Source organism: Onychostruthus taczanowskii, unplaced genomic scaffold (assembly GCF_017590055.1).
Source record: "Onychostruthus taczanowskii isolate IOZ18803 unplaced genomic scaffold, ASM1759005v1 scaffold54, whole genome shotgun sequence".
NCBI lineage: Eukaryota > Metazoa > Chordata > Aves > Passeriformes > Passeridae > Onychostruthus > Onychostruthus taczanowskii.
The window spans coordinates 4,124,336-4,149,099 of record NW_024503013.1 but is presented as its reverse complement, the minus strand read 5'-3'; the positions used below and the strand labels follow the sequence as shown (position 1 = coordinate 4,149,099).

The 24,764-nt window shown below is 37.1% G+C and overlaps 1 protein-coding gene across 1 annotated transcript in view; it reads left to right on the top strand.

The window, feature by feature from the left end:
• TRPC6 (transient receptor potential cation channel subfamily C member 6) overlaps positions 1-16,500 on the top strand; it is an 80,007-nt gene extending 63,507 nt beyond the window's left edge. The window contains exons 7-12 of the mRNA XM_041417085.1: positions 1,536-1,800; positions 2,666-2,861; positions 4,191-4,394; positions 10,310-10,393; positions 12,809-12,884; positions 13,672-16,500. Of these exons, the coding sequence (XP_041273019.1) occupies positions 1,536-1,800; positions 2,666-2,861; positions 4,191-4,394; positions 10,310-10,393; positions 12,809-12,884; positions 13,672-13,823 (977 nt within the window). The 3' untranslated portion in view covers positions 13,824-16,500. The remainder of the gene's footprint in view (positions 1-1,535; positions 1,801-2,665; positions 2,862-4,190; positions 4,395-10,309; positions 10,394-12,808; positions 12,885-13,671) is intronic.
• Positions 16,501-24,764: the final 8,264 nt, after the last annotated feature.

Here is a 24,764-nt window from a genome sequence, read left to right as displayed (position 1 = left end):
GCCAGGAGGGCCAACCCTGTCCTGGGGGCATCAGGCACAGCATGGCCAGCCGGGCAAGGGAGGGGATTGTCCTGCTCTGCTCTGCTCTGGGGCAGCCTCACCTCCAGTGCTGGCGGCAGTTCTGGGTGCCACCACATAAAAAAGAGACTAAACTATGGGAGAGTGTCCAAAGGAGGGCAATGATGATGGTGAAGGGCCTTGAGGGGAAACCATACAAGGAGTAGCTGAGGTCACTTGGTCTGTTCAGCCTGGAGGGGAGGAAACTGAGGGGAGACCTCACTGCAGTTACAGCTCCCTTGTGAGGGGAAGAGGAGGGGAAGGCACTGATCTGTTCTCTGTGGTGACCAGTGACAGGACCTGAGGGAATGGCCTGAAGCTGTGTCAGGGTGGGTTTAGTTTGGATATCAGGAGAAGGTTCTTCACCCAGAGGGTGGGAAGCGGTCACAGCACCAGCCTGGCAGAGGTCAAGAAGCATTTGGACAACTCTCAGGCACATGTTGTGACTCCTGGGGATGGGGCTGTGCAGGACCAGGAGCTGGACTCAGTGATCCTCATGGGTCCCTTCTGACTCAGTATGTTCTGTGATTCCAGTACTGGATCATAGTTCCCCTGACTGCGTTTGCAAATCTTTTTGTAGACTGTTCTAGACAGCACTGAAATGAACTAATATCAAAATAAATTCACTGTCACCCACGCCTTTTCTAGATCATTTTAATCTATTCAAATATACAATAGTGTCCTGCAAACCAGCCTGCGGTGCTGCAGCTTTGAATGGAATGTACTGTAATTCAGGGACAGAACTGAGCAATGAGATGCAGGAAGTTCATAAACCTATTGTAAGCCAATATATCTTTTATATATTATTTGCTCAGAGACTCTGTTATATTTCTTTAATATTTCTCAATTCACACTCTTTACCAGTAAGAGATAAAAATGTTAAGAAACTTGCTTGGCATATTTGGGAAGTTCTAGAAGGTATTTTGCCCAAATGAGGAAAAAATGAAGCACTGTTGACTTGTGCTCACTCTCAACACCACCCCATCTCTCTTACTATTATTAGATATTTTTCTCTAGGTATTAAATTACATCAGCTTCTGTCTTTATTCTGCACTTCAGATACTATTTCTGAAAAGGTTGCATTTTTGCGTTATCTAGACTGCAGAGAAGCAGAGCAATTAAAATGTATATATTCTGAAACACATTAAATTGCAGTCTTATAAATTTTAGTGGAAAATTATACATTTCACATAAGTCCTAAAAGCAACTAGTTGAGCCATTTTTTTTCATGTATGTATGTACACTGAAGTCTGTTTGAAGAGCATCTGTGTATGGATGGTATTAGTAGTGAGTATTTAATGCCAGGTTTTTTCATAGGGTAGCAAACATAACTTGATGGACATGATCCTGTGCAGCAAAGAAGGCCAGTGGTATCCTGGGTTAGATTAGGCAGAGCACTGGCAGCAGGTGGTTCCAAAAAGGCCTCCCATAGATAAGCACATGTTATACTGACAGGAATTCTCATCTTTTCTTTCCAGCCAGAATAAACTGGGATCCATCTGATCCTCAGATCATTTCTGAAGGGCTGTATGCAATTGCAGTGGTGTTAAGTTTCTCACGGATAGCCTACATCTTGCCAGCTAATGAAAGCTTTGGACCACTGCAGATATCACTTGGCAGAACCGTGAAAGACATCTTCAAGTTCATGGTGATATTTATCATGGTGTTTGTGGCTTTCATGATAGGCATGTTTAATCTCTATTCCTACTATCTGGGGGCAAAACAAAATGAAGCCTTCACAACGTAAGTACAACTGATTAAATTGTAACCTTTATTTTCTTAACAGTAACTCTAAATGTTCTTTGCAATTTTACTGTATTTTTGGGTGTTGGGAACTAGGATCTCTTTATCAAAGCAAGAGAAAATAGTCTTCAAACAGATGGAGATAAATAGGAAAAGATACCTCAGAGGTTTGGACTTATGTTTATTTATAAACTGATCAGGGGGAAATAAATGCATTTAAATTAACTAAACTGAAAAAAAAAAATCACTATTTCCACACTATGACTTTACCCTGGAGTTGTGGAATAGTAAAAACTCAGCTGGAAGATTATGGTCCATAAGATTAATTTTTTTGAGAATTGATGATTTGCCATCATGTATCCTGTCTTCTTCATAGTTTTGGAATATTTGTCATATTAATGGTGAAATAATTCCCAGTAAGTGAACTAATGGTGCAATTTAAATAATTTACAGCTTAATTATTTTTTAAATTTATTTTCATATTAAGAGTAAGCTTGCAGCATGTAGATTAAAGTAGTTTACAAATGAAACATTGTAATATTCTTTTGAGGATGGATATATGATTCCTAAAACCATCTGATCTGAATCAGATGATTTTATTGTTAGTTCTGAGTGTTAGGAATCTTGTATTATGAAACAGCCTGTACCCATGAAATGAGACAGTCTGTTTTTATGCACTGAGATGGAGTTCAACATTATGATAATGGAAAAATTTGTACACTGTATAAAAATGATAACTGGCAATTTCTACAATTCTACAAATTTCTATATTCTGTATTCTATAGTCTACAAAATATTTCTATATTCTACAGAATATACAGCTTTTTTTCAATAACATATGCATGTGTCCAATTTCTCCTTTTAGTGTTGAAGAAAGTTTCAAAACACTGTTCTGGGCTATATTTGGACTCTCGGAAGTTAAATCAGTTGTTATCAATTATAAACACAAATTTATTGAAAATATTGGTTATGTTCTTTATGGAGTCTATAATGTTACCATGGTCATCGTCTTACTGAACATGCTTATCGCAATGATCAACAGTTCATTCCAGGAAATTGAGGTAAAAAGTCCATTTATGCTGAAATATCACCCTATTTACTGTTCCAACTAATTGTCTCAGGCTCCTGGGAAATTTTCTTATTGACATCTGATTTAAGAGAAGTACCACATAAGCTTTTGGAATATTTTAGAAGAAAATATTAATTCCACTGTTCCTATTTATTGTAAAATACCTGGCAATTACTTGGCCGAATGCCCTTGCAATAGTAAGAACCAGACGGGAATAAGAAACTACTGGTGAACAGTGTAATGTTCCTGAAGAGTATGGGCTGCATGGTGTGACTTTGTGAAGCTTTCATTTGCCTCGTTTGTAATTACTTGAGAAGTGTCCTCCTAGCTGCAAGGGTGTTCTCTTTCCTGTGCCTCAACCTTGCAGTTGCGGGTCTCCAGCATGCTGTGTTCTTCTTTCATTGAAGCAAGTGTTGCTCTAGACCTCTGCGGTGAACAAGACTTTACTTGGCAAAGTAATCCAGCATGACCTTTTGCATTGCATGGAAAATCCAGCATGACCTTTTGCATTCCATGGAAAACAGAGGGCTAAATAATTATCACTGTTTAGGAGAAAAGTAAGCAGATTTCCAGGAGCTGGGCCATCCCAGACTTTCCTAGGGGATGCTCTTGCCAAAGCAGCAAACTCAGGTTTGACTCCACTTTGGTCCCACATTGTGGGCTCTGACTGCAGCCCATAGCATTGTCAAGCTGGAGCAGGAGCAATACACTCTCTAGGGACATTCATATTCTTCTGGATCAGGAGGCCACAGGGCAAATCTATCAGGTTTGGAGCATTAAAAATACAGTGACTGGACAAAACAGCCTCTGAGAAGAGGTACAGCCATATTGAGTCATGACTTTGAACTGCAGAAACCCTCCTAAACTTTACAGGAGGAATTAAATGGAGTGTTTTGGTGATCATAAATGATAAACATAAACCATGGTGATGATAGTGTATCTGGTTTAATAATATATTCCAAAAAAATTAAAGGAATTAGGTAAAAATCACCTCGTATTTTTTAACTTCATGTTTAAAGTAATAGAGTCTATAGACTAGTAATAGAGTCTGTCACTGTGATCCTGTATTACAGACTATTAGCACTCACTCTGGAATAAACAATATTCAGATAAATTCCATTCTGTTCTTCTGCAATTCATTATTTTAAATGGATTAATAAGAACAGTTCAATTCATTGAAATTTTGGTTTTCATAAATTTGATCTCTTTGAGATTTACTTCAGCCAGTTATGCTTAAAACACACATAAAATTTAGCTAGAGCATCTTCAATAGTCAAAGTGGTATTAACAGTGTCTTAACTGCTGTGTTTCTGTTTTACAGGATGATGCTGATGTAGAATGGAAATTTGCAAGGGCTAAACTTTGGTTTTCCTACTTTGAAGAAGGGAGAACTCTTCCAGTACCCTTCAATTTAGTACCAAGCCCAAAATCTTTGCTGTACCTCCTAATCAGAATAAAAAAATGTATTTCTAAGCCATTTTTGTGCCAAAAGAAAAGCTTTCAGGAAGATGCAGAGATGAACAAGGTAATTTTTTCTTGTATATACTGACTGCTAAGTTTAGAAGATAAAGTCAATTTTAACTTCATTTTTATTATTGCCCTGCTTTATCAATAAATTTCCCAACATACTTAACTCATATTGAATCAGTCACTAAAGTGGGAGAATAAAATAGAATAGAATAGAATAGAATAGAATAGAATAGAATAGAATAGAATAGTTACAATACGTGTAAAAGTTCCGGTCCAATGACATCTCCTGCTTTCCCCCTATCTGCAAGTCATTTTATCTCAAAATGCCATCTAGATGGTCAAGACATCTTACTTTTCATAAATACACACCTACTTTTTCCATTCATCATCTGTTCTTGCTTTTGCTCCAAGAAGTTTCATTTTTCATTGCATTATTTTGCCAGTTACTGAAGGGAGGTTGAGTGGCCCAGGGTTGCTGGGATCATCATTTTGACCTTTTTTGAAGATGGATCTGACATTTGCCTTTCTCCAGCTTTTGGGGACCTCTCCCAATACCCATGGTCTTTCAGAGATGATAGCATATTTACAGGGGGTGCATCTGCTCTCTCAGATGTACCTGTGGATGTAGCATTCTGGACTTGCCTGAGTAAAGTTCTTCCTATCTCCTCGAATTCCTACACTAAGCACAGAAGCCTGAGAGACAGTTGGTGAAGCCTGAGGCAAAAAAGGCATCAAGTCCCTCATTCTTACCTTCATCGAGCTGTCACTTAAATCCCTTTCCCCACTGCCAACAGGCCTGCATTTTCCTTGTGCTGCCTTACATTGCTGTTATAGCAATAGTTCTTACTGCCCTTACAAATGTCAGCTTAAGCCAAGCTTTGGCTTTCCTAATGCCACCCTCACATGCCTGGGCAGTTTCCAAAGTTCCCCCTTGGTAGCCTGTCTCTGCTTCCACTGAAAATGCCCCTTGCTTTTATTGTAAAATATTTTGTTACCTGTTTTACTTACACAGCTTCAGTAAAAAGCACTTGAGTTGATTCATTTGACTTGCTTAGTTTGTAGTCAGTAAATTTTTCCTGCACTGTCTCGCTATAGATCATTTCAATTGCTTTAGAAAAACATGGAATGTTAGGTAGTATTGGAAATGTAAAGACTGGCACTATTCTAGCATTATTGTAATGTGTTAGGGAAGAAGAGTTGTGCAAGGCAGCTGATCACATGTAGTGAGTAGAAAGGTGAGCATATGCTAACATACAGAAAAAAAAGAATTTGTCATGGTGGAAAAACAAAATTTTCTTCAATGGAAATTTAAGTGTGGAAGGGTCTTTGATAAAATGGGCTGTGGTCTGAGCAAAGGCCAGGAGGTTAGGAGTTCTTGAGTCTGTAGGCAAAAGCCATTAGTCATTAGACTGGGGACCAGTAAAGAATTTACATGCATCTGTCAGTTCTCTGTCATCAATGTGACCAGCACATTTTTCACACTTATTAGTTGAAGAGTAAAAGAGAAAAAATGCTCACAATCGTAGAAAGAAAAAATGGACTTTTAGGGAAAAATCCTGTGCCTCTGAGTAAGTATATACAGTTTATGATAACAAATATATGTATTACAAACACTGTTATCAAAGTCAAAATTGTTATTAAGTTCAAGTGTTTCATCTCTATTACCAGTAATTTTTCTAGTGTTTCACAGATCTCACTTCATTTTATTTGGAAAATCTAATCCTAATGTATTTAGGACCTAATGGAAATGACACATGCATTTGCTCAGGTTTTTAATGAATCTGACATTTGCAAAACTTTTCGTCAAACTGCCTGATGCAACCCAATTTTAAAACCTCTGTGAGTGATAAAGCCATCACTAAAATATTGCACATTTGAGGAGATGCACATAAAATTAAAATTGAATGGTGTTGGAAAACAACAAATGGTTCTTTTTCTAATTCACTTTGTGAATTTGAAAAGCACATAAGTAGGTTACAAGCTTGTCTAATGACTTTTTAGGTGAAATTTATTTTCCCATAAAACAGCTACTCTTATAAGTCCCATTTATACAGACTAAGGAAAGAAGATGTATTTTTATCATTCCATTCAAACCTTCATGTTTTCTAGCATGTTTTCTAGCATGTTTCTAGAAAGGTGCAAAGTGTAAGAATTACCAGTTCTACATAGAACAGTAGCAGGTTTGTCAGCTTTTACAGCAGTCCCTCTGAAAGAGAGCTGTAGGGATGCAAACATTGTTTATCAGATTTTTTCCTAGCACTGAATTAATTTTAAGTCTTCAAATATTAATGCTTTACACTCAGTTTAGATTTTAGTATAACTAATCCTAAATGAATGTGCTTACTCTGCAGCCAAAGCAGCTATAAAACTGCAAATCAAATTTTAAAAAAACAACTTTTACATTGACAAACATAAAGTGTCTGAGTTGTATTTATTAATTTCTCAGGTTTTGCAGCAGATACTGACAGATGATTACATTTTTACTTACCTTTTGGGCTTCTACATGCTGAATTGATCTGAATCCATGAGTTACTGCCATCCTGTGCACTTCCAAGAAGAAGCTAAAGTGGTTTTGTGTTACCTTTTGATCCACTGTTGACGATTCATTATTGTTGAGGCTGTCGTGGCATATTCTCAAAGCCACTCTCAGGCTTTTGGGATTTTGACTTTTGATTCGCTTAGTGCTGAGTGGGTTGATGCTGCTATGACTGCTGAGCAAGGAGCTACCCATGCAGGGAACTTTATAAATAAAATGAGGTGTGGAAAGATAAGGAAAGATTTGGCAAGACCAGACCCAAGACTTGATGGCTGTGTTTGTGCTCGTATAACATGGATAGTTTATCTGGGTATTGAGGAATTCCATTCCAATTCAGGAATGGATTGCCCCTATTCAGGTAGTTTTTCTCACAAAATAGGAAACCTCTTGTCCTCAAACATTCCAGTTGCCAAACTGTGCCTAGGAAAATAGAAGGTTGTTCTGGTGTGAGTCCTACCTGTGAGGACAGTAAAAGTTTACTGGTGGAAGACATTGCATTGCAGTGCCCAGTAATGTTAACACACACTGGAGTTTAGTGATTCAGACCCAGCCTGTGGGTTGCAGCTTCAGAGTGAGTGGGAAGACAAGAATTAGGGTGGGAAGAAAGGAAATGCTGCTCCTAGATCCAGCTCTGCCCTGGTTATTGTTAGCAGAAAACGAAGCCAGATGTTGTCAGTGCTAAACAGCAAGTACTTTTCATAGCTATGTTCAAAGTGTTGTGCACCAGAAATTAATTTTCTGAGACGTATCTAAATACAATACTAAAGACTGTGAAGATGTTTTTTTTTCAGGCTGTTGATGAAAATCCATAGATTTCTTGTTTCACGCTAGTATTGGCATTTTAAACATCAGTTGAGTGAGAAACTCAAACCAATAAAAAGGAATAAAGAAATTAAAGAAAAGGAGAGTTTAAAAAAAAAAGAAAAACAACTATTTTGACTACTGTTCCAAATTTTAAAATTGCCTTGGGATTGAGAAAATTTATTGCTCAAGTGTCACAGAACTTGTTCATCCTCCTGAGCTAAGAATCAGCAGTGAGAGGTTATATATTTAAATTTTATTCATTAAACATAGCCCTTCAGAAAATAAGTAAGGAACAACTATTTATTGAAGTATCTTTAAGCCCTCACTCAAACAAGAAAAATATGTTAACTTTAACTTTCCTAGTGTAAAACATTATTTCTGAAGTTTTCATGAGTGATGTCTGGTTGTAGGAGCACAAATTGACTCACTTTCTGGGAGCACTCCTTTTTGATCCAAGAAAGTATAATTTTTTGGAATTACAAGTTGACAGCAGCTTCTGATTTAAGATATTAATATAAAGTGCTAAAAAAACCCCCACTAAAAATAATTTCATTACTATTCTGATTGCATTGAATTTTAAGTAATACAAGAGAATAATGAAATGAGAAGCAAGTTTAAAGATGAAGGTGTTTTCAAAGAACAAACATCCATATATCCTGCATTTCATATTTCACCTATAAGAAGAGTTATTTTGGTTGGGATTTATATCATTATTTTATTTAATTTACACTATTTCCCCTCTGGTTACTCATATTCAATAAATGTTAACTTGAAAATATGAATTCTAGGTCAGTCACCAATGTGACAGGCTGAGTGCACTCTAGCAATTATTTTGGAGAAGGAAAAAAGCCATAGGCATGAAGTTTAAAGAGAGCTTAAAGAGAGCTTAAAGAGAGTTAAAAAATGTTAAATGTGATAATGAAATCTTGGCAGTCTCTGCCACCAAGTGGTCATTCAGCAATTTACAGTGGATCTCGTGTCCTGTTACTGGTACACATCAGAAGATCTAAAGAAGTTACACACTTCTGATTTGCCTGCCAACTTTCAAGGTGGCTAATTAAAAGTAAATTATTATTTTAAAAACTGTGCTGGAGGGTGAGGGTTAACATAAAGGCAATACAGTGTGCCTGGTTTTACAAGTTTGCAGTGTCATAACTCACTGCATCTTACCAATTTTGCTATTTCAAGTGAAAATCAAATTGTAATTGAGCACTGGATTAACTTTTGAAGCGAAACAATGTAACATAAGTTGGAAACTGGTAACCAGCATGACATATTGCTTTTAAAATATGTGATAAAATACATAGTAAATACCCAAGGCAACTTTGCTCTGCTGCTGCAGAGGAAGCGTGATCTTACTCTTATTCTGTTATATTATTTCCAAAAATGGTGCATAAGAAATCCAGGAACTGAAATAGCAGTAAGATTGTTTTCCTCTTTTAACCCAATATTGTAGATGAGGCCTAAGAGAGTATAATTAGTTCTAAAATCTTGAAAAACATAGTGATTGCATAGTGATTGTGTAACATAGTGATTGCATAGTGATTGTGTAAACTCACTAGCCATTACTTTTTATTATAAATCAGATACCTAGTTTAAGTTAAAACATTTTGATAAGATTATACTTTCTAATATATATAAAAATATCTGAAGTAGCTTTATTCAAGCACAAAAAATAGCAACTTGCCCTTTTTGTACATGCCCGTCCACACGTAGATTAATGTATAAGAGAAATAGTAATTGTTTTATATGTTTTACACTATTTCTTTTATCATTACTTTTGCTTAGTCAAATAAACACAGATTGAATAGATAAATAATCTTTTTTTTTAAAGTATGGACAAATAGATTTGTGAATCTTTCTGAAGAACAAGAAATTCCCAAATTCAGTGTACACTTTATGTTGATTGCTAATGAATATATTCTACCAAAAGATTTAATCAATTTTTGATTCAAAATACAGGCCTGATCTAATAGAAGTTGTCCCTTCCAATGGCAGGGGCATTGCACTACCTGTTTTCAGATGTCCCTTCCAACACAAACCATTCTGTGATTCCATGGAATGCTAAACAACGTCTAATAGTACTTAAATAATTCCCAGTGTACAGCTGTGTAAGCATCAAATCCTGCCATATTTTTGTCCCCCACAAATTATATCCCAGCATATCCCACAGATATTTAACAGGCTTTAAAGTGCCCCAGTCTGCTTCTCAGTAGGTTGTCGATATATCAGGACACAACATGGAGAGGTTCAATGGAAGTACAAAATGATCCCACAGGATTTGAGACACTGCACTGATTGTCCCGTCCTTTGAAAGAGTAAAAATTCTGTTAGACCATGTGTAATTTCAGGGAACTGAATTTTTAGTGACAGTCCCACTTATTCCTCATCCAGATCCATAATGATTTATATTTCTTGCACTGTTTTTTGTTGAACTGGCCCTGCTCTTTATCTGAAGTAATACCATTTGTTTTTGCAGTTTCTGCACTCTAACTGCAGCCCAGTCATTCACCTTGAGTCCCAGTTCAGCATTTTGTGATGCCTTAGGTTTTCTATCATAGGATATACACATGAAATATACATATTGATCTGTTATTTATTTTGTGCTATAAATAATGTTTCTGTTTCAGCTTGGTCAAAGGAAGCAATCGAGTATAAGAAGCTCAGATGAAATCCACTTAAACAGTTTAAACAATCCTCCAAGACAGTACCAGGTAAAAACCAGTTTATTTTTAAACAAAATCAAGAAGAGGTAGAACTGGCAGACTGATGTCATGAGGACAGTTTTGAATTTATGCTAAATAACACGAGTAAAGAATAAATCCACAGACCTTGCATGTATCAGAAATAAATGAAATTGTTTAGGTATTTGCAGCACAATTTAAGGGTGTTTTTCACTCCTCTTTGTTTCTTAAATGGTGCTCTTGTAATGTAATGTATTTATGTGCTTTAGAAAAATGTTTTTAATTTTAGAGTTGAGTCCTCAACTGCACAATGTGAACTGAGAAATCCAAAATAAACCCAAAATCTTTCCATTCCATTTGCTGAAGCAGATCAGCTTCTTGTGGCACATCTCTACATACAAATGCCTCAAGCACTGCAAGTATCTGTCAGCCTTTATCCTATCAATGCAGTCTGTTTTTCCTTTACCTCCTAAACAACTGCAATGAGCCTTTGTGCAGTTAAGTATAAAGAGCACAGTCCACATAAATCTCAGCTATTCTGGTCCAGAGACTGTTTATTTCCTTCTTGTAATACTACAAGGTTGCTGGAAAGGAAAAAGCAAGAGCTGCCTGGGCAGTATAAAAAGACAAGCTGAATGAAAAAAGGTACAGAAAATGAGTATACTTTATTGACCACAAGAGAGATTTTCCCTTGGGCAGGCTAGCTCCACTCCACTTTTATGTTAAGCAGTGTCTACAGGAGTCTGTTCCAAAAACTCCCTCACTTTTTCACAGCCAATTTCATTATGATGCAGGGATAGATACTAAGATTAAAAATCTACCCCATAAACATCTAGTGTGGCTTTGTATTTGAAACATTCTTGGATTATTATAATAAACAGTACAGCTGTTGGCTTGCAAGCGTGACTGTAGTGATGGCCTGGGACCACTAATCTGGGATGACTCTCCTCAAAACCAGCTCTGGTCAGCTCTATTATTGTGGAGACAAAAGCAGATGTATAAATCTATGAATGTTTTCTATCTTAAAATGGAAACTAAGAAGTATTGTGTTGTCATGGACTACACCCTATGAAAATATTAAACCCAAATGCAGAAATACATATCCTAAAATGTACTTGGATACCTTGTTCTTTTTAAAGTAATTTGAACTGTTGGGAGAATGAGGGCCAGAATTCATTTTTTTCCTGGAAACGTAAAATTTACAATAAATTTGCTGGCCTAGATTCCCCGTATTATTAGCAGAGAGGTTGGTCATTCTCATGGTATAAGCTATTTGATCAGTTTTAGTTGTCTCAGATGAGCTACGCTCTCAGGTTTGCTCATTTTATCCATAGCAGGAAATAAAGGTGACAGATATTTATATTTACATTATAAAGTATCTGTCTTTGGTTAGATGAGTCCCAGGTGAGACAGTTAAATAACTTAGAATTTTGAATCCCACTTTCTTTAGGCAAGTCCTACACTGAGAAAACATAACTTAGCAAATATATCAAAATAGGTACAAATAAACTGACAACAAAAGGATTTAGCAGCTAGCAATGCTAAGCAGGGTCATTATAATTTTTGGGTAGCAATAAAGGCCAGGTGGCTTCATCTACTTGGAGCTCAAAAGTGCAACTGTATTAATAGTTCTTACAGGCTCCAGGAGTAGGTTAGGGCTTATGAATTATAACTTTCATAAGACTGTCTCTAGTTCTCTAACTTTCAAGTGTATATATATATATATATATACAGAATCATAAAGGTTAAATATCACCTGTAGATGAAAGCAGAGATTTTTACATTCAATTTATTCAACTTGTCAAGTTCTACACTGAGGTATCTGAATGCAGCAGAAGGTAACAGAGGTGTCATAATTAACCCATCTGACAACTAAGTGCCACACAGTTGCTTACTCACTGCCCCACACTACCCCTTCCAAGTGTATGGGATGAGGAGAAGAATCATAAAAGGTTAAACTTGTGAGTTGAGATAATAATACTTCACTAATTTAAATAAAACAAAAAAAAATAGTAGTAGTGGTAATAGCAGTAGTAATGAAAAGGAGAGATAGAGGAACAGTGATCACCTCTCAAGGCCAAGCCCCCCCCCCCCAGTTTCTATATTGGGCATGATGCTCTATGGTATGAAATATTCCTCAGCCAGCTTGGTTCAGCTGTCCCAACTATTCTCCCTCCCAGCTTCCTGTGCACCTGCTCAGCAGCAGAGCAGGAAGCATGGAAAATCCTTGCCTTTGGGTAATCACTGCTCAGCAACCTAACACACCAGTGTGTTATCAACACTCTTCTCATGCTAAACCCAAAACTCACACTGTACCAGTTACTAAGGGGAAAATGAACTCTGTCCCAGCTGAAATCAGAATAAGAGCTCTTACTTTGAAATGTCATAACAATACTAGTCCAACTAAGAAAACTCTTTTTTGCTTTCTTTGTTTCTTCTCTGCAGAAAATAATGAAGCGTCTTATTAAAAGATACGTGTTGAAAGCTCAGATAGATAAGGAAAGTGATGAAGTCAATGAAGGTGAGTATGTTGATGAATTGTATGTTTCATCAGAGAATCAAAACAGACTAAAGTGGTTACATATTTCCAAAATACTTTATTCAATTCACATGTTTGCAAGTGTAAGAGGTAAAATTAACATGCTTTTGATGAGGCGATGGGATTTATGTCTCTTCTCTCCTGTAAAAAACTACTACAGATCTGACAAGCATTAAAATGTGTTGCTACATGTATAATAATAGAATCATAGAATAGTTTGGATTGGAAAGGCCCTTAAAGATCATCTAGTTCCTTAAAGATCTGGTGGGCTGGGCAGTGCTGGATAAATGATTGGATTCAGTGATTTTAGAGGTCTTTTCCAACCTAAATGATTCTGTGACTATGATTCTGTGATCTCTCTTGCAGCAGAACAGCATCTTCCATTAAATACATCATGTGAGTTTTGTGAACTCGTGGTCTCTCACACTTTTGCCTTCAGATTTGTTTGATTCCTGAACTGCATCTTCATATTCCTGTCCCCAAGACACCATTCCACTGAGGTTAGCTCAGCTGGTCAGAGCATGGTGCTAATAACATCAAGATTTCGGTTTTAATCCCCATGTGGGCATTCATTTAAAGCTGGATTCAATGGTCATTGTAGGTCCCTTCCAATTCAGACTATCCTATGGTTCACCAGTGGGCAGCAGAATATCTACTTCCTCTGTTTCAACAAAGAAATGCAGAAAAAAACCATAATTGTGTGATACTTGGGTATGCTGGTTTTTTTCTTTTGTTTCTTAATATTGTGATCTTTTAAAATCTGTTACAGGTGAATTGAAGGAAATTAAACAGGACATTTCAAGTCTCCGGTATGAACTCCTTGAGGAAAAATCTCAGAATTCTGAAGATCTGGCAGAACTTATAAGGAAACTTGGGGAAAAACTGTCACTTGACTCTAAGGAAGAAGAAAGCAAGAGATAACCAAAATAAGATATGCAACAGAATGTTAACAATTCACTTAAAGCCATATTTCTGTTTTCCTAAAGTCTAGCTGACATTTCTAAAAAAGATTCAGAAATTAAATCATTCCAATTCTTTACTGAAAAAAATACAGTGGCAAATCCTCTAGGTCTACAGTAGGAAGATCATACCACTTCAGTAAAAATATTTATTCTTTACCTGCTGAAGAATAGTTGATATGAGATAATTTAAGTTCTCAATTTACCATCTAGAATTCCAGTGGAATCCTAATGAGCTCAGTCACGAAAGATTAAAAGCATAGGTCTAAACTTTTCCTATGTTAACTGTTTATTTTTTGCAAATGTCCTTTTGTAACCATTACGTATATTTTAGTGAAGCAAAAGAGAAAAATCCAGGCTTTTATACATATACATATATCAAAAGCTATTTAATTTTTCCAGCATTCCCAACTAGCAAAAAAATTAAAAAAAGCTAACTCCCTTTTTAAAGAATGTGTAGGATATTAAAATAAACTTATGAACGTTTCCATGTAGAGTTAGATATCAGGACACTCAGAGCACTGTGTTGTCCTTTCCCCTACTGATCCCTGTCAGCACTGGACTGTCCTGCAAGGATACCCTGGGTTCCAATGGGAGTTAGTTCATTAGGAAAAAAAATATTTTTCACCAGTTTATTGAAATGCTATTTCTGAGCCTGGGAGGCTGGAAGAAAACCTTCTTTAATCCAAAATAATTAACCCTTGGTGTTCCAATCTGTTTCAGAATTCCCAAGTTCCCCAGCTTTTATGTGTTGAACTGAACCTCCCAAACTGCAGGTTAGGGGTTTGAATGCAACATTTTTATTTGAGGTGGAAGATACTAAAATATTAGGTGCAAACCTCTCTTTGAATTCTGGGAATGTCATGCATGGGGGACCATGTTTCTCTATGTTAAACCTGTTTAAATTATTAAATTTTCTTTGGACATATGGATAGCAAACAAAACAATCTTGTTGAAAAGAATAATGAAATCTCATCTTCTATGGATTTTCATCTCTTGTCCTTTTTTCCACTGGTGACAGCTCCGCTCTTGTGCTGTATTCTTTAGGAATCTTTTAATGAAGAATCTTCACTCCACATGGTAAAGAAAGCTCCAACACTTTCACCCTGCCCACTGCAATAGTTAAAAGTCTCTTTCTGTTAAACTGCAGATGTGCTATCCCATGCTCTGTCTGGCTGTTTGTTGTGTAACAATGTCCATGTAGGACAGTCAGACAGTTTCTGTCTTTCAGACAGAAACAGCATAAATTCCATGTAATTTTTCCCTTGGTTAATACAGTAATTTGTGTTTCTCTCTTTGGACAATCACTAATTCTGGAAGTGTTATAAACATACATTACATTGGGCATCTCTGCTTTTCTTTAAGCTTTTTTTTTTTTTTTGGAGATTAGTGAAAGGGCTGTGAAAAATTATAACATGGCAACCAGGTGTATAACACACCTGTAAAAGACTTGTATGAAACAAGACTTAAAAAGGCTTGTCAGTAATTGCTTTAAAATTAGCTTTGTGAAACTTAATTACTGTGGAATGTATTAGAATGTTTCTGCCTTTCCCTTTTAGGCTGGAGATTATTTTTATTTGGTCTAGATTAATTTCCAGCTGGATTTCTTGATAGTTCTTTTTTAAAAATTGTTGATAGAATCACTGTGTATTTTCAGGGAAAAAAGACATATTAGAATGGGTTTTGAAATCACTTGGAGACAGGTAGGGAACTGAGGACAGCCTGCCCTGTGAGTGTTTGTCATGCTTTGGAGGAAGATCTTGGCACGAGAGTTTAGCCACAAATGGAATATGGGGAGCAATGTGTGTCCTGTGGGCCTCAGGTGCAATGAACTCAGGGTTTAGAAACTTCTAAGGCTCCTTCCTCTGAGGGAGAAGGAGGAAAGTGAGGATTCAAAGGTAGTGGAGCACAGGCAAAGGGTGTGACCTTAGGCTGGAAGGCAGTGTGATGGTAACTTCACTGCCTTTTGGCTTCTGGATGGTCTCTGGCCATCTCCCTTGGGCAGGACTGGCCTCTGAATTGAAGTTGCACCTGTATTTTGGAGTATTTTGGACCTGGTTTTCTGAAACAGTGGGCAGCTCATTCAGCTCCACTGAAGGGCCATGCTAGAGGCCACTGCTGCTCAAAGCACATCTTCCATCTGAGAGAAGCTCCTCAGAAAATTAATTGGTCAGGATCAGAGGTAACAGGATCAAGGACAGTCAGTGTTCACTTTCAGTAATCAGCAGTCTTAATTTTTGGTCATTGTAATACACAATTTGGATCTGCTGTACTGCTCATTGATGGTAAACCCTCACTCTCCATAAACCCAGAGAGAGGAAATACATATACACAGTTTGAGGTCCAGGCTCTTTTAAAGTGAAGATTTTTATTACAGAGGTAAAATGTACACTGTGAATTTGTTTAAACCCAAAATTTGATGTACCTTAAAACTATAAGATCATAATGTATGTATTGTATTTCATGAAGAAAGTACATATGAATTTTTTAATCATTGAAGCTATTTTATATGTAGTTATTACTCATGGAACAATTTGTTAAATATATTTGAAGAGGTCTATTGCCAAATGTAGTGTGACAAGCAATGTAGTATTTAAAATGAGCACAATACCAAATATATTATCCTGATTAAAAAAAAAATAAACGTACCAGACTAAAAATGCCTTTGTGATCCATTGAATGAACATTTTGGTATTTCACTGGGAACCTTTGGCTGCTCCCGCTTGGAAGACTGATGTGGTAAAAAACTTTCATTTGCTAACAACACTAATATTAAAAAAACATTTTGTAGGAATGCGCCCCCTAATGACAGAGTGGCAAAAACTAACCTTTGTCCTCCAAAAAAGGAAAGAAGCCCAGAAGCTTCTCTCAACTGTTAGGTGGAAAGCCACCTCATAGGGCCTCAGGGACTTCACCAAACACCAGAGAACATCTAATTGGATAGAAGCCAAAAAGTCCCATCTGATCAATCAAGTAGAAAAGAACAGAACAAAAGAGAAGAGGGGCTTTTGTGTGAAGTGTTTCTACCAGGGGCAGACCTCTGTACCTGGCTCGAGTTTTTCTGTTTGTTATTTTGCCTTTATTAACCCTTTTTTGTTTCTAACACCACAGCAGAAGCCATCCTGCTTATTTTATGCCCCCAAAGTATAGCTGAGCTATCCTTGGGTGTATTAAGTGTTTTTCTAGGGCTTATGAGAACTGGCCCTAGGACAAACAACTTAATAACATTTCAAAGAAGTCTTTTCACACTTAATTAGACTCAAGACGAAGTATTTTTTCTCCTGTGACTGTGCCTGATGCTAGATGTTTCAGAGCATCTGCAGCAACATAATTGTCACCTTACATAGTTCTCCTTTTGGTTTCTAATAAAACAATAATTTTATCAGGAAGCATTTCTGTATTTTTTTGTGAATTATTAGGATAACAAGATAGACTTGTTACCTACTTAATTGTGTCTTTAAATCTTGTTAATTACTTGAGCTGAGCAATTCCATTTCTGTAGCAGCAGCTTCCACATCTAAACCAGACCTGCTATGAAGTATTGCATTTATATACAATTTTTTTCCCCTGAATATTTCTTAAACTTGAATTAGGAAATATGGTGAGTAAATTTCATCATCCCTTAGAGAATTTCCTTTCTGTTTCACCCAAATGTATTTCACTAAAAGGTATGGAAGGACTTGAGAACTTCTGAAGACAAGACAATGAAGTAAGAAAATCCCCAAATCAATGTCTGTCCAAGGTTTTCTCACACTATTCTGGATGAAACAGAATCACATCTAAATATTGAGAAAAAGCTTTTACATCGTGGAGGACTGGAAATTTTATTAGAGACCAATCGTGCAATGCAAGATTTACAGTGACAGGTGCTGAGAAAAAGCTACAGGATTTCAAATTAAGATTCTGACATTCCAGGTAAAAATCTGCTGCATTCCACCATATTTTAGAGCACCAACAGGTCAAGCCAGTGAATGCTCCTGGTTTTAGAAGTGGAATCTACAGATTCATCTGATTTTAGATGACAGCCATGAAGACGTATGCAACTGAGCCTGTCTAGGCTTTCTTTGTGTTCAGTGTCATCTTGTGGTAGACAAGCATCCCAGATGAGTCATACAGTAGAAGTGACCATTTATCTCCTGTTACTCTGAAGAATCCACTGTGGCTGTTAGCAACATTTCTATTGAGGTGTGAGAAATCCCAGCTTGTCAGAAATCAGCACCCAGCTGATGAACACTGCAAGGCCATGAACCATCACAAATGATCATCTCTTTGGAAGGGCTTGAACTGATGAGGAGAGTCACTGAGATGGGCAGGATCTAACTTGCTTTCCCAAGAATCCAGCCCATCCCCCAGGGATGGTGGATGAGTTGGGTTCTTCTTTGCTCTGCACCAATATTTCACTTTTCCTTCTTCATTAGAGCTGTTGTGGGTCAGCATGAACAAAACCACCCATTAACCAAATCTACCACAAATGTGAGAAAAACTGTTACCAAGCACATGGCAACTAAATTCTTGTTGACAAACCAGGACCTATTTATGATAAAGAGAAGTTCATTCTCATGTCTTAGTACATTGGGGTGAGCATATATTTTCAATAATATGTTTTCAAAGCTTAAAATACATTGCTTGATCTTGGCAGTACTTCAGCTATAGCAGCTGTATCTTGTAATTTACTAAGAACATGTTCTCATGACTTCTGTGTCCCAAAATGCAGTTTAGTACAACAAAATCTTGCATTTGCTTCTTAGAGATTTCCCTCAGGCTTGAAATTTCTATCTGAACATTATAATTAATACATTACAAGCCACGTAATCTGAAACTGTACTCATTTGCAGAACAGAAGAAATTGTTCTTATAGTGTAAATTGCTAGTTTTGCATGTAAATATTTAATGCTTTTTAAAATTTGTTAGAAACTGCCTGGTGTAAATAATCTGTCTAAGTACTTATGTTCCTGCTTAAATTTTAATTTGGTTTGTGGAAAATGGAATTCACAAAGTTTGTGCTTGGAAAACTACTTGTGTTTCAGAAGCTCATATCAAAACAGAAGTTAATCAAGGCTGAGGTGTGTACCTTAAGCTCTGTGCTCTTAGAAAGCCAAGGAATCCCATGCACTTTTCTTCCCTGGTATATGAGTAACCTCAAAATATTTCTTTTTTTCCTCTTGTTTCTAGTTACCATGAGTACTTCAAAATATTTCACTTATCCTCTTGTTTCAATTTTTGCAAAAAGCCAAATTTCCCATTCGTCTTTCTGTTCTTGTCACTGTCTTGTCACCATATGACAGTGCAGTAGGGATCAAAAAGGACAAATTTTCAGTGCTTTCTCTGTCCAAGGAGATGTATTTTAGTAGTATTTTGTTTTGTTTTAAGCTTTTGAATATTCTGTGATTTAGCCCCTTCACATTTACACTTTGCTCCTTTAATCAGTGGAACTCCAATCAAAGTAATTGAAGAAGATCAGTTCATATTGTAGTCAAAGTAAAATGCAGCAGATAAATAATTATCAATGTTAATAGCAATTTTTATGCCCTTTTATATATGAACACTCTTATACCATTCTGATATTTAATTGTGCTTTATAACAAGTATATTCTAGTAGGTTTGCAAAGGGCAAAGGGCATAAGTAAAGTGACAAACAGTCCAAAAACTTTTTGTTAGTAGGCAAAACCTACTCACTCTCAAGTACAAATAGATGTATTTTCCTATGACCCTTGTTAAACCAGCTCAAGTCTCTCTACTTCAGCTTCTTCATTTGTGCCAGGAGAAAATTATACTAATTGATGTCAATATGCTCAATTAAGTAGTTTGAGGAATTAACAAAGAGAAAACTTCAGTTCTTTCTCAAAGGGAGTATTTTATTGTTTTCAAAGAAGATTTTGTGTAACTTTACCAGAACTCCAATGATGTAATCAACTTCAGTAGAGAAAACCCATGGGATTTCATGAGTTAATGTCTTCACTGCAAAAGGCACTGCTATGGGTTTGTTCTTTAGAACTGCTGTTCTAAAAGTTCCAATAGGGACATTCACTGAGTCTCTCCTGTCTGTAGCCCAATTCATTCAGTCCCTCCATCTCCTAATGGTAAACTGAGGCTCTGTAGCTGGGTCACAATATCCTCTTTTGAATGGAGAAATATCAGTGAAACAGTGAATTTTTAAAAATACATACAGCATGGGCAAATTTTTCTGGTGAACTGAAGATAAGGTACAATATCAAGTTGCTATCAAATCATGTTGGCAGTAAAAGATTCAAGACTACTTTATGTGGCTGTGCTAGAGCACATATGGTCTATCCCAACATGTTGATTCTGTTTCTCAAAAGAAAATGTTTCTTCTAGAAATGACTTTGTGCTTCAATCTGTCAGCATAATTTTAGAATTCTGTGAGTTACTTCCCTCTAAAGTGGACATCACACTTTTATTTGAGGAAACTAAACTGCCTGGGACTGTGGTATCAGTGGCTGTAATCCTTCAGCAGAGGCTTCTCTCTTACCCTACAGGAGGCCACTGACCTAGTACCATCAAGAGTGTTAAAAAACAGCCCTGGCTATACCAAGAAATATTTCTCAGTATGTCTGGAAAGAAATAAAGACAAAATCATTCCCAAAGTGCCTATCGGTCTTCTAATGTTGCAAGTTAGCCTGTATTCACTCATGAATGTTCCATGTGTCTGCAAATTTTGTCCCTTCTGATTAAATATCCATAGCACACATTACAGTAAGCCATCTAGGCTCCCCTCCTAGTCTCTGAAAACTCTGAATGCTGTTTCAGAGGCATATATTTGCTTTAAATGGAGGACAACCTTGGCCCAAGCTATTGTAGTTCAAGATCTTGAGAAAGTGTAAATCCCTTATTGGGTCAGCAATGAGGTCTCCATGGAGTATTGAGCTAGCAAGAATTGCTGGCAATTGCACATAAAAATATGCCAAGTGCTCTTCTCTGCAGAAGTATTCACATTTTCAGAGTACTTTTGTAAGATTCCAGTTTTAGATAATTGTGAATATTACAATTTAAACCCCATAACACTTGTATTTAGACTATAAAATCCAGTAGTTCCAGTAGATTTAACAGCTTGCAGAATTATTATTCATTAAACCTCAAATTCAATTGTTGCATTAGGCAAACACTGCGATATTTTTATTTTATGCAGGTGAATTTTCTAATCACCAGCCAAAATTTAATACGAAGGAGATTGTTTTAGGAACAGGATCCATGTTGTTGATCCCAGTGAGATATCCTCACCTCCCTGCTCCAACATCATCTCATAGGATGGTGGCATGTCATGGTCCTTAGGGGTTACCTTAGGAGCTTGATAGGCCAATAAAGTTACACGTAATTGAAAAGGATTAAAATTCTTTTTAAGAGATACTCTTGTTGTCAGACTTGCTGAAATTACTTCAAATGTATGTGTTTCTTTTATTTGATTTCATACAGAGAGCAGTACCCGAGCTGCAGAACGGCAGTCACTGTACTGCAGTAGCTCTGTTACAAGTAATTCCAGTTCTTCTGGGGAAAAAAAAAAAACAACAAAAAAACCAAAAAACAAAACAAAACAAAACAACCAAAAAAAAAAAAAAACCAGAACAAAACACCTTGAAAAATTTGGAGGCAGTCTTAGGAACTGCAAGGTTGCCATAAACATGCCTCCCAATAAACTGTTTTTGCTTACTTATCCTTCCCTTTCATCTAACACTACTTTTGAAAAGTACATTATTGAGGTTACCCATTTATTTTTAGGTTTATTGGTTTACATAGTTAGTTTAGGCAGGAATTCAACTTTAACTAAAATAAATATATTTCAAGTCATCATTTTCAATGTCTGTAAATTTTATGGTGGTGTTCTAGCACAGCCAACAGCTCCCAGCCAAGAGTTTGTCATCCTGGGATTCCTCTCTGCACAATGAATACCATCAGTTGATGCAGCAAAAGATAAAGCTGTCTCTGTACCTGCAGATCCCAGGATGCAGATCAGAAGATGACAGATGGTATTAGATATCCATCTTTTTTAATAGACTATAGCAAAGAGAACTTGGAATTTTTCACAAGTAAATTGTGTTTGCATTCACAGGATGCATTGTAGAGACTCTGAAATCAATCCATTCCTGTGACTTAGAGTGAGTTTTCCTTCCTGTACACCTAAACAATTTTAATTGACTTTATAATGGGACTGAAAAATATCTGTATGCACCCTGTTCTGATTGATACAGACCTGTAGTTACTTGTATAAATTCTGTCTAATAGCAAAGGTGAAAACAACCTGGAGAAGTTAGTCTTCAAATGAAACCTCAGGTGCTTCTTAGTTCAGGTGACTCAGGAGGTAAGGGGAAAAGAGGGAGCTGTAACAATGGGGACTGAGTTACAGTGGAGTCCCTGCAGGACTGTGGGTAGGCTCCCAGAGCCCATCAAGAGCCAGCATGGAATATCTAAAGACAAAGTTCAGTGACTATTGATAGTTTCTAGTTCCAAAAATTGTAAAACAAAACCTAAGAATAGTTCCAATAGACCTGAAGTAGCAGTGACTGTCTGAAAAACAGCTTCTAGCAACTCCTGAGGTTTATGGTCTGTGAGACATGTCAGGAGAGTTAAACACAAAATTATTTCCTTGACAAAAAGCTGCCCACTGGCAGGGGGTGTTCCCCTGTGGACAGCAGGAAAAGAAAACATTGGCAACTTCTCATCAGCTTAGCTGAGTTGCAACAATGCTGCTTCTTTTTTGCTGTTGTGCTATACAAAATAAATATAACTACCTTCTGGACCAAAGAGAAAATTTGCTATAGCCCAGAAGTATATCAATTATATTTTCTTCAGTTAATGAGAACTACATTCTCTCTTGCTGCACACTCACTGTCGGCAGTAGTCCCATTAAATTCTACCTTCTGCTAAGTCCACCCCTGTTAATGTCTTAACTGGCTATGTAAATGCATGAAATATCATTCTTTTTCCAATAAAGCAAATATCTTAACAACATTTTATTTTCCAAATGTATTTCCACATTCCTTCTACCCTTTTTCTAAATAACACTTCCAAGTGAGCTTGAAACAATACTGTCCCACAGCAGTGCCTTGGCAAACATAAACTCTATACTGAGGTTTGAATTAATCATTAGGAAATAGATGAATTGATTCAGTAATGATTATAATATAAACTACCTATCTTTGTGCAGTACATTTATTAAGGTATGATTAATTGAACTATTGCATCAGGTTTTCAGAAATCTTTCTACAAAACCAGGAGGAAACACAAAAGTAATGCACTTGTCTGAGCAAACAAAATTCCGTAAGTCAGAACCACTGTTCTCATTCTTATTTCTTGTTTACATTATAAAAGGATTTGAGTATTACAAACAGACCTTAAAAGCCCAGTTTCTTCTGGGAGAAATTATCTTCAGCACTACAAATGGCTGTAAACAAATGTAATATAGATAAATCCCCTTCAGCATGTTGCAGCCCTATAAAATTCAAGCCCTATATCCCAGTTCATATTTTACCTGCACCCTCAGGCTGTAAGAACAGTCGAATGCAATGGATGTTCTGGCTGAGCATCACAATAAATAAAACTCATGAGCCCCTGGCGGTCTGGTGGCTCTCTCTACCTCTGCAGTCACGAGCTCCATCTTCCTGGCATTGTGCCTGGCAAGCAAGAACACCAGGCCCTAATGCCAGCTGAAACTTGCCTCCCATTGAGATGGGTTGGATTAAAGTTTTCAGAAAAAGCCTGGCATGGAGGCTGACTGAGCCCATACACACCTTCAAATTCAGGTCAAGATTTTTCCCAGCTAAAGTGCCTATGGCCCTGACATAGGAATGTGATGTTCTCCTGGCCTGAGGTCGCTGTTGTAGTGCCCACAGTACTGTCATTTGACTTCATATGGCTCACTCAGGACAATGAGATTGGTCTGAAAGCCTGTAAATCAGATACAGTAAGGCCTTATCAGCTATACAGGTGCAAGAATTGCAGCCATCTAAGGGTAGCAATGATGGCCAGAGCCTCTCAGTGCACATGCTTTGGGTTATTTGGGAAAACGCAGTGTGAGTGGAGGTAATGCCTCCACAAGGTCTCTCCAGGCAGAAGCAAGCTGATTGAGCAAACAAAGGAAATCACAAGGAACACACGACTTCCAACAAATGTTCTAAACATCTGTGTTGAGGTGATCATACTCATTTGCAGTGTGGGTTTTTTGTGTATGGTTTCTTAAACAAAAAGCACATTATGTCTCTTTTGGAGCTGCCTAGTCTAATAGCACCCCTATTATTTGAGGTCAGGGAAACTGAAGTGAAAATTGAAACAAAACTCTGTTTGAATTTGTATCAATGTGGTAAAGCTTTAAGGATCAAAGTGTGAAAAAAATTAAGTGAATTCCAGACCTGCAATTTTCAAGGCACTTGCAAGAGCACGATCCACCACGCTGGGGCAGTAATGCCCTGGGTTTGCTTAAAAAGCAGGTGATGGACTGGCTGTGCACAGTCCTGCCAGACCTGTGCTCTCATCTCACTGAGCAGTGCTGGCTAAAGGCCCACACAGACACAAACACACAGTCTTTGCACTGTCCTTATACCCGTGTGTTCATGCAAATGTACATCCATCACATACATGAACATGTGTATGATTGTATATACTACATATCTGAATGTATTACACTTGCACAAATATTATATATATATATAGTATAACACATATGCATGTATTGTTAGACATAGAGACACCAAACTTATCTGATTTTTACAGTGCATTGGGGATTCCCATACAATCTTTCCTATGATGGCAATAAAATTACTCAAAGGCTGTGCAAATAATTTCAGATTTGCAGTTATGCGTCTTGATCACACGAAAAGAATAAGGGACCATTGACACAAGGTGCAAGGCAGTAAAGCTGGGTCAGATATTAGGAAAAGTATTTTCCCTCTGG